The following is a 10,599-nucleotide window of genomic DNA, read 5'->3' as shown; positions in this document are numbered from 1 at the left end:
CATCGATGAGGGTAAACTTGCTGAAGCTCTTCTTTATCTTTCTGGCCTCTGTTGAGTCCATTGGGAGCACGCCATCTGCCAAGTAGCGCTGGTATGGCGTTATCCACGTATATGGTTCGTGGATAGCGCAAACTTGCATCGTTTTTACCTCTTCCACTGGGCGCGCTCTGACCCTCGGCGTCCTCAAAGTCTGTTGTGCTAGAGATCTATGGCTCCTCGCCGTCCTTTCCGTCGATCTGCAAATGTAAAGGACCTGGTGATCTGCGAAAAAAGCCCGAGGTGTTTTCAAAGTTTATTGTATAACGGTCCTCTGTCTGCCCCCCTTGCCTGAACTGGCGAGCTTGGCTAGCAGGTCAGCTCTGGCATTCTGCTCTCTTGGCACGTGCACCACTTCAAACAAAACAAAGGACCTCCTCAACTCTTGCACATACTCCAAGTAAGCTGCCATCTACGGATCTTTGGCCTGAAACTTGCCGGTTTCTTGCCCAGTGACCAACAATGAATCACTCTTGGCCATCAGCACCTTTGCCCCCATTTCCTTTGCCAACAGAATGCCGGCGATTAAAGCTTCATATTCTGCCTGATTGTTGCTAGCTTTGAAAGCGAACCTCAAAGACTGCTCTATCAACACACCGTTGGGTCCCTCCAAAATAACCCCAGCCCCGCTACCCAGCTGATTAGACGACCCATTCACCGAGAGTACCCAATGAAAATCATCCCCGGCATTCTGTACTGTTTCGGAGGATAGCTCGACCACAAAGTCAGCGAAGACTTGGCCCTTGATCGGTCCTCGGGGCTCACACTTGATATCGAATTCCGACAACTCCACTGCCCATTTCACCATCCTCCCAGCCACATCCGGTTTCTTCAAAACCTTCTAGATGGGTAAGTCAATCATCACCAACACTGTAAAACTCTGGAAGTAATGGCGCAGCCTCCTCGCTGAGAACACAACCGCCAACGCTGCTTTCTCCAAAGCCTGGTATCTTACTTCTGGGCCCTGCAACACCTTGCTAACAAAATAGATGGGTCTCTGGACTTGATCTTGATCCTGGATAAGCACCGCACTTATCGCCTTCTCAGTTATGGAAAAATATAACCTGAGGGGCGTTGCCACTTGAGGTTTACACAGAACCGGCGGGCTCGCCAAGTACTCTTTAAGCTTGACAAAAGCTTCTTCGCACTCCTTCGTCCAGACGAACCTGTTGTTCCACTTCAAGCGTTGGAAGTACGGGTGGCCCTTCTCTCCATTGGCGGACACGAATCGAGATAGGGCGGCCATCTGACCCGTGAGCTGCTGCACCTCCTTTACAGTGGCAGGACTCCTCATCGCCAGAATGGCGGCACATTTGTCGGGGTTTGCCTCGATTCCCCTCTCCGACAAGAGGAAACCCAGAAATTTCCCGGCCTCCACGCCAAAAATACATTTATCAGGGTTTAGTTTCATCTTGTACCTGGCTATTGTGGTGAACAACTCTTCTAGGTCAGTGACGTGCCTGCTCTTTTCCAGGGATGTTACGACCATGTCGTCAACGTACGCTTGCACATTCTTTCCGAGCATTGGGGCGAGTACCATGTCCATTAGCCTCTGGTACGTGGCCCCCGTATTCTTCAGCCCGAAGGGCATCACTTTGTAGCAGTAGCACGACCTTTCTGTCATGAAAGCGGTCTTTTCCTCATCCATGGGATGCATCTTAATCTGGTTGTACCCTGAGAAGGCATCCAAGAAGCTGAGCAACTTACACCCTGACGCACTGTCTACCAGGGCATTTATACTTGGCAGAGGATAAGAATCCTTTGGGCAGGCTTTATTCAAATCCGTGAAGTCAACACACATCCACCATTTCCCGCTGCTCTTCTTGACTAGAACGACGTTAGCGAGCCATTCTGGGTATTGGATCTCCCTGATATGGCTTGCTACCAGGAGTTTCTACGTCTCTTCCTTGATCGCCTACCTCTTCTCTTCATTGAACTTTATCCTTCTCTAGCGAATTGGCCTAACTTGGGGATCCATAGCTAAACGATGGCATAAGAAATCGGGGTCAATTCCCGGCATGTCAGAGGCAGACCATGCAAATGCATCCAGATGTCTACTTATAACCCGGGCGATTTGGTCTTATGTCTCGCTGTCTAAGGTTTTCCCCAGTTTGAACGTCTTGTCGTTGATCTTCTTCTCAAGCCATTCCTCCACCGGCTGAGGCCTCTTCTCGCTGGCGATCAGCGCCTTCGCGATACCTGACTCCCTGGCGGTCTCCGAGAAGCTTCTCTCTTCCTCCGCCCGAGAAGCGCCCTCGGACCTCACCTCAATATTCTCCATTGGCACATCGGGCACATCCCCCTCGATGACCACCTCCAACGCCATATCCACATCTCGCCAGCTTTCTCGCTCAGGTTCCACGCCAGGGGGCGGCGTTGTGGATACGTGGCATACAGATCTCTTGTTCTTGAGGCTATTTTCATAGCACTTCTTCGCCTCCTTTTGGTCAGACCGGATGGTGATGATCATCCCTTCCATTGATGGTAGCTTGACCTTCATGTGCCTTGTTGAAGGCACAGCTCCTGTCCTTTTGAGTGTTGGCCTACCCAACAGGATATTGTATGCCGACGGAGCGTTCACGACGAGATACCTGATCCTCTCTGTGCGCGAGACCAGACCGTCTGTGAACGTCGTCCTTAACTCAATATACCCCCTAACCTCCACCTGGTCCCCGGCGAAACCGTACAGGCAGCCCCTGTATGGCCTCAGCTGGTCGCGGGATAACTGTAACTTCTCAAAAGTCGGCCAAAACATCACATCTGCCGAACTTCCTTGATCGACCAGCACTCGATGAACAGTCCTTCCTGCCGTGACGAGCGAGATTACGATAGGGTCATTGTCATGGGGCACAACATCCCTAAGGTCGTCCTTGGTGAACGTGATGTCCACGTCGGGCGAGTGGTCTTCAGAAACCTCCACTGACATCACAGACCTTGCGTACTTCTTTCGTTGTGATGCGGTGCACCCGCCACCCGAGAACCCACCAGCAATGGTGTGGATCTCGCCCTGGATGGGTACCTCGTGCTGCTGTCCCTTGCCACCCGCCGGTTGGGAACCCGATGACTGACCCGCTTGCTTCTCCAGCAAGTAATCCTTCAAGAACCCACATTTGACCAACTCGGCGAGTTGGTACCCCAAAGCCAAACACGAGTTGAGAGAGTGGCCAAAGCTCTTCTGGAACTCACACCATGCATCTGGCTTCGGTCCCAACACTTTGTCTGTTGTTTTCTCAGGCACTTTGAGCCTGGCAGCAATGTTTGGGATGGCGATCAGGTCCGCCAACCCCATCATGAATTCATACCTTGGTGGGCGATTAGCCTCTCTGGGCCTCCCCGACCCCTTCCCCTTACCTTTCTTTGGGTCATAAGGAAGGCGCATCCTCTGATCCCACTTCCCCGCCGTCGCCTCCATCACCCTCTGCGGCTGGATCCTCGTCTGAGCGTGGGGCTTAGCTGGGGCGACATTTCCCCTCTTCTCAGAGACTTCGCTCTCAGCGACGATGTGAGCCACGACACTTCGCCGGATTTCAGCAGACTATTTGAGCTATTTGAGTGGATTTCAGCAGACTATTGAAGGCATGTACAAACTATTGAAGATGGTTGCTGCCCCTTCAAGATTGTGTTTGATGAAGACTTATATGTACATTTCATTTATATTTTGCCTTGCTTTAAGTATGTCTTAGGTAGTGCTTAGAGGTTGTCTAAGAGTGGGCTTTTTACTGAGTAACTCACCTCATAACCACTGGCCATGTGATAAGAACAAGCATAAGTTTTCTTAAACTGTTTTTCACATGTTTTACAAAAAACACGTTTACTGCATAAAAATAAATCTGTTCTTTTCTAAATAAACAGATTCATTTTTACACTGATGCCTTGGCTAAGTCTTGTAAAAATTAGATTTTGTGCATCATGTATTTTGACTAAGTCTTCTTCTTTTCAAAACGACTGAGTTTTAAATAGTTAAACTTTCTCTGTTTTCGTTTTGAAAAATAAATCTGTTCATCTGTAAATGAATAGATTCTTTTTGTCTCTGGTGCCATGTCAAGCTTAAACGATTTTCAGTTTTATCTCAGCACCAGAATGGTTGACTAAGTCTCCTCACTTAACAAATTCTCTAACTGTTTTTGAAAATAAATCTGTTCGTTTTATTTTCAATCTATTCATTTTATAACAGCTTTAACTGTTTTTCAAAATTCTGTTATAAGTTGGTTTTCTATAAAATGCAAACTTGTTTCTGAGTTTAATATTCATTCATACATTTGCAAAAACAAGTTTTGACAACAGAGAATTAAGTGTTTACAAAGGATTAGCATTTGTTCTTCAAAGATTTCAAAAATCACAAAGTGCTTGTTCTTGGTTTGGTTCCAAAAGCTTGGTGTGAGGTGCTGCTACTGTTCTAGCAATCTTGCCTACTGGTTTAAGGCAGATCTTTGTATCCTCAATCAGGTGTAGTCGTTTCACTTCTCATTTCTTGTAATAGTTTGGTTGAACACTCTTCTTGATAGGTGTTCTTGAAGAGTGGGTGTGTGTGTGCTGAAATAGGTTTTTTCAGCAAGAGTACCTAAGTTCTTATAGGTTTCAAGAACAGTGGGAATTGTACTTGAGTGTACTGTGTTTTAGTGATTTCCACCTGGTGTTGGTGAAGACTGGATGTAGCTCAGTTGAGTGAACCAGTATAATTGTTTGTGTTCATTCTCTCTCACTCTCTGCAATTTCGTTTCTGCATAATTGATAAAACAGCAAAGAAATAAATTTGTTCAATTGAAAATAAATCTGTTCTTTCTGGGCGTTGTGCATATTGTTCATAATTTCTGGAAAACTGTCTGGTTTCAATAAGAACACTGATAATCTGTTAAAGGCTAATAAAACAGGTTGTATGTGATAGATTGTCTCATTAATTGTCAAGCCCTTAACTGAACCTAAATCACATTAATTGGAATTAAGGTTTGCTGTTTTCTGTGTTTCACTGTTTTTCAATTTGACATCTGTGTGTGTGCATCTGGAAAATCTATCTGCATAATCTTGTGATTAACCTTGCTGTATTAAAATCTTTTCAAACAAAAACAGTGCTGAAATAAATCTGTTCATTTTCACATAAATCGATTTATTTTCTGTAAAACTGTGTTAAACACTGTTTCTGCGAGAAAATTTTAAAAGGTCAATTCACCCCCCCCCCCCCCCCTCTTGAACTTTGGCACTATTAAACCCAACACAAACATCTCTTCATCTTTTCCTGCCAAGCGGACTATTTGAGCTTCGAACCTGTTCAAGAAATCCTTCAGGGACTCCCCCTGGTACTGCCTCACGTCGAACAAATCATAAGACACCAACGGCGGTGCCTTGTTCACTATGTACTGCTCAACGAACATCTTAGAAAACAGCTGGAACGTGGTAATGTGGCCAGTAGGCAAACTGACGAACCAGTCCAGCGCTGTTCCACTGAGTGTGCTCATGAACACCTTACAGTAGACCGCGTCTGACCCCCCCGAAAGCATCATCTGGGTGTGAAACGCCGTGAGATGAGCCTCAGGATCCTCTACTCCGGTGAAAGACGCCTTCACCGCCACCGTATTCGCAGGGACCACCGAGTCCATGATCTCTAGAGAAAATGGCATGGGAAAGCTACGCGGTGGGGATGGGGGTGCAGATCTGTCACCAACCGCGCGCTCCTCCCGTTCTTGAAGAGCTTTACGCTGCTCTTCGTTGATCCTGTTGAGCTCTACATTCCTAGCTTGTGAAGCTACCAGTGCCTCGTGCATTCTTTCTTGCTCAGAACGTGATGCAACTACGTTCTCCTGCAGCGTCCTCATCATATCCATCACCTGTGTCATAGACACAGCATCTTCATCTGTTGACGGCGCGACTGAACTGGACCGCGTTGTCCTCATTCTTTCTCAGCAAACTCAGCAACTCAAAGAAACTCCGAACGAACAGTAAAACTTTGATAACCGACTGCAACAACAAACAGTCGAACAGAAAACACCAAAACTTCAACAAACTCGAACTGTGGTTGGGAATCACCTTTTATACGGCCCCACGGTAGGCGCCAGATGTTCCTGCCGGTTGACCTAGCGCAAGAGCGTTGCCTCGTCACGTTCTCCCTCACCAGCTTGACACCACGTGCCCTTCAAGTCCACTCCACAGATGGCCTCTCTCAGAACCTGAAAAACACAAGGTGGTGCCTCTACAGCCGGTGGCGCTCCGACGCTCAAGTCAGTGACAAGAACAGCCAAAAACTGAGAGAAAACTATACTCTGTAGAACCGTACTAAAGTGCACACAACCCTAGCAATGAGTCGTAATGAAAAGCGTACCTCTGCGAATTCAGTTAAGTTTACCTTTATAGCTAGGTTTTTTCTCTCTCCAGGAAGTTACGCTTTGGACGCGTGGCTCGCATCCAACCCAGCACGTGTCGCTATCTGGGTCGGGGTAGCAGGTAGCACCCAACCCTACACGTGTCACCATTTGAGCTAAGGTAACTCGAGCGTCATTTCTGCACTATATCCAACCCTACACGTGTCATCATCTGGGTTGGAATGACAGGTAGCATCCAACCCTACACGTGTCATCATTTGGGTTGAGGTAACTTGAATATTATCTGTGCGTAGTGACTAGTCGCACGACCAAGTCCCCTATTCGAGGAGTAATCTAGCACGTACCACGCTGTGAAACACCACATGACAAGGCGAGTATCGGATGCAACAAAGTACATCATCTCTGTGATATCGCTTGTCTTGAGTGCCACCCTCCTTATTGTTACGTTGTACACGTTCTAGCTGGGGAAACCTTGCCACCAACGAATGTCCACTCTGGAAATCCTGTCGCTAATGAGCAAGTTGTTCCCTTCAACCCACTCGACCTTCACGCCCCTTGCTGGCGCAACAACCATCTTACTGGATTTACTCGCTTGAAACTACTCTTCTGAGCCTCCAAAAGTTTTAACTAGGTTTCCTGGAAGATCCGGCGGGGTGCCCCCATTGGCGATGTCTGACCACCCGATCTTCCATTGTCTAACACATCGATGTCATACAAACCCAGCGACAACAGGCTATGTTCATTGCGACACACCACTCCATGAGTCGGCGACTATGCTCACTCCTGGACCATTCATCTCTCTCTCGTCCACGTGTTCTGCTGAGCACGCCCCACACGGTCACGTGCCAGACACGTCATCACGACCGGTGACCTGGTCGGTACAACAATGTTTCTTGGTTGGTTTGATGCCAACAAAAAATATGTTGATGGAAGGAATTTGACATATGCTGAATTTCCAACCAAGTTTGTCTGGATTGCTACACAGAGACAATGGAAACAAAGGAAGCAAGGTCAGAACATTGGTAGACTCACCTATGTACCACTTGATCTGGAGAATTTTATTACATGAGGATAATGTTAACTATTCAAAAAGGTTGTGTTGACTATGCTAGCATCAGGACAATAAACGAGCAAATATTCAATACATATGAAGAAGTTTGCTATGCACTAGGGCTATTGAAAGATGACAAAGAATTCATTGATGTAATAAAAGAAGCAAGTGAATTAGCTTCTGGTCATGAACTCGGGTGTTTATTTGTTTCATTATTGTTCACGAATACAATGTCCAAACCGGATGTGGTTTGGAATGCTTCTTGGAAATTACTGTTAGACGGAATTTTATACCACAAAAGAAAGGAGTTACAATTGTCAGGTATTGATTTTTAAAATGAAAATTTTAATTACATAGTTTCAACTATAAATTATGAACGTGTTTCGTATATTTGAAAAATGTTAGGTCTTCAATTGAGGATAAAGAACTACATGATCTTTGCCTATTTGAAATACAAGAGTTATTAATGGCAAATGGCAAGTCATTACAAGAGTTTGTTTGTTTTCCACAACTTGATCCTTCTCATTCATCTTTCTTTCAAAATAGCTTTATTATGAATGAACTTAATTACAATAAAGATGAAATGGTAAAAGAGCATACATCATTGTTGAAATGTCTCACTGGTGAGCAAATAAATGTTTATGAAAACATCATTTCATCAGTTGTCTCTGAAAAAGGTGGTTTCTTCTTTCTATATGGTTATGGTGGAACAGGAAAAACTTTCATTTGGAAAACATTATCTGCTACAATTAGATCTGCAGGAAAGATTGTGTTGAATGTAGCCTCGAGCATAATTGCTTCTTTATTGCTTCCTGGAGGGAAGACAACACATTCTAGATTCTATATTCCTATTTTAATAAATGAAGACTCGACTTGCAACATAGCTCAAGGAAGTCATACGGCCAGGCTTTTATTTGAAACAAAATTGATTATATGGGATGAAGCATCAATGATGAATCGAATGTGCTTTCAAGCCTTTGACAGAACTTTGAGAGATCTTATGAGACCAGTGCATGAAAAGAATAGTAAGAAACCATTTGGTGGGAAGGTTGTGGTCTTGGGAGGTGATTTCAGGCAAATATTGCCAGTTGTAAAAAAGGCATCATGATATGATGTTGTGAATTCAACAATCAACTCTTCTCATCTTTGGCTAAGCTGTCAAGTCTTAAAACTTTCTTAGAACATGAGATTAAACCATGCAAAATCTAATGAAAGTGCAAAGAATATCAAAGAATTTGCTGATTGGATCCTGGAAATTGGAGATGGTAAAATTGGTTTTAATGAAAATGGTGAGTGTTCAGTGGAAATCCCACATGATCTGTTGATTGAGGCTACTGAAACCCCTTTGTTGTCATTGGTTAATTTTGTTTATCCTAATTTTTTGACTAACCTGATGTCTCCTGGGTACTTTAAGGATGGGGCAATACTTTGTCCTACAACTGAATCAGTAGAGCAAGTGAATGATTTTATTTTATCTTTATTAAGTGCCCAAGAAATAACTTATCTTAGCTCGGATACACCTTGCCAATCAAATGAAAACCAGGAGATTCAAGAGGAATGATTCACGTCTGAATTCTTAAATGAGATAAAATGTCCAAGGATACCAAATCATCGCCTTAAGTTGAAAATTTTCGTGCCTATTACGCTTTTGAGAGATATTGATCAAGCCAATGGTCTTTGTAATGGAACAAGGATGCAAGTGTTTGCTTTGAGTAAAAATGTAATTTGTGCAATAGTTCTAACAGGAACAAATATTGGTGAGAAAATATTGATTTCAAGAATGAATTTGATCCTTCAGATGCAGGTATGCCCTTTAAATTCCAAAGAAGACAATTTCCAATAGCTTTATGTTTTGCAATGACAATTAATAAGAGCCAAGGTCAATCATTGACAAAAGTTGGTATATATCTTCCACGTCTAGTTTTCACACATGGACAGTTGTATGTAGCTATCTCTAGGGTCAGAACGAAGAAAGGATTGAGAATTCTTATTCTCGATGAAGATGGTTATGTAACAAACAAGACAAAAAATGTTGTTTATTCTGAATTTTTTGGCAATATTTGAAAGCAACCCAATTATATGTTAGACCTTGAATTGTAGTTTGAAGTTAAATCATATTGTGACATTCAATTTATATTACAAAATGACAACATGGATGTGTCCCATAATTTCATACTGTGTAAGTTGTTGTTTTGACCATGTACAAACTAATTTTTATTAGAATTGTGGCTTATGCCGTCAAAAGATGTTTTGTAATTCGATGTATTTTTTATGATTCATCAGTCAATAGTTGGATGTTATTTTACTAAAACAGTTCAATACCCCTGTTGCTGAAACAGTGGTATAATTAGTAGTATAATATGAATAAAAGTCAATTTTACTTTTTTAATATAATGTTATGATTAATATTGCTATATTAAATGTGCATAATAGTATTGTTATAATGTAAACCCAGTCTTTAAAAAAGTATAGCACTTTTTTTATTTCTACTTCATAATAAATGTATAAGTGCTAACTAATTAAAAATAAATAAAACTATTTATCTAATTGTAAAAGATCATTTTTGTTATTTTAAAATTGGAAATATGATAATTAAATAGAACCAAAATACATAAAAATTAAAAATTGAAAAGAAAGTGCTATATTAAATTATAATGATGTTCACATATGCACCATGCTCTTTAATTATGATTCATTTATTTGTTTTAGATACTGGATAAAGGTGAATTGATATTTAACCACTAAAAAGTTTATTTATTCATGAGGATGCATATTACAAATCATTGGAAGAAAAAATACTATAAAAAAATCAGTAAAAAAAAGTATAAAAATTATTAATATAGTAATAATACTTCATAAATAATTATACATGTATTTCTTTCCCGTGCGATAGACAGGTTATTAACACTAGTAATTAACATTTCAAATATATTCCTAGCATTTAAATGTGTTAAGCACTACCATTTAGGTCAGATTCTTATAAGTATCCTCCAATCAAATCTACGGATCAAAATCATGCATAATTCAAGCTTTGAAAATAAAATGATAATACGAATCATCAACCAAAAACTGAAATATTATAGATAAATATCACTTAAATACATAAGATTTTGAACAAATTACTCTTAATCTCAAAGGGAATAATTAGCCACTCACATTGGCCATTACAAGCATGGAAAGCAAAAAAAGAAGATCGAG

At 42.2% G+C, this 10,599-nt stretch overlaps 1 protein-coding gene and 1 pseudogene across 1 annotated transcript; one reads left to right on the top strand and one right to left on the bottom strand.

Moving 5' to 3' along the window:
• Positions 1-2,116: 2,116 nt before the first annotated feature.
• LOC137838684 (uncharacterized) lies at positions 2,117-5,924 on the bottom strand. The gene is made up of 3 exons (XM_068647917.1): positions 5,235-5,924; positions 3,022-3,571; positions 2,117-2,940 (listed from the first exon to the last, which is right to left on the bottom strand). The coding sequence occupies exons 1-3, from the start codon at positions 5,922-5,924 to the stop codon at positions 2,117-2,119; spliced, it is 2,064 nt and encodes a 687-aa protein (XP_068504018.1).
• A 1,943-nt stretch (positions 5,925-7,867) lies between these two features.
• On the top strand, positions 7,868-9,465 carry LOC137838683 (uncharacterized; annotated as a pseudogene).
• The last annotated feature ends 1,134 nt before the right edge of the window (positions 9,466-10,599 follow it).

Source organism: Phaseolus vulgaris, chromosome 4, assembly GCF_000499845.2.
Source record: "Phaseolus vulgaris cultivar G19833 chromosome 4, P. vulgaris v2.0, whole genome shotgun sequence".
NCBI classification, from domain to species: Eukaryota; Viridiplantae; Streptophyta; class Magnoliopsida; order Fabales; family Fabaceae; genus Phaseolus; species Phaseolus vulgaris.
Note: the sequence above shows the minus strand (reverse complement) of the source record. Positions and strands in the feature narration are given on the sequence as shown.

Bases quoted from the DNA above. Each gene is read 5' to 3' on its own strand.
- LOC137838684 (XM_068647917.1), bottom strand. From the start codon at position 5,924: ATGAGGACAACGCGGTCCAGTTCAGTCGCGCCGTCAACAGATGAAGAT. The intron at 3,572-5,234 runs GTGCCAAAGTTC...TAGCTCAAATAG, and splicing joins TGTTTGTGTTGGGTTTAATA to TCTGCTGAAATCCGGCGAAG. The intron at 2,941-3,021 runs GTGGGTTCTCGG...AGGTTTCTGAAG, and splicing joins CGAGATCCACACCATTGCTG to ACCACTCGCCCGACGTGGAC.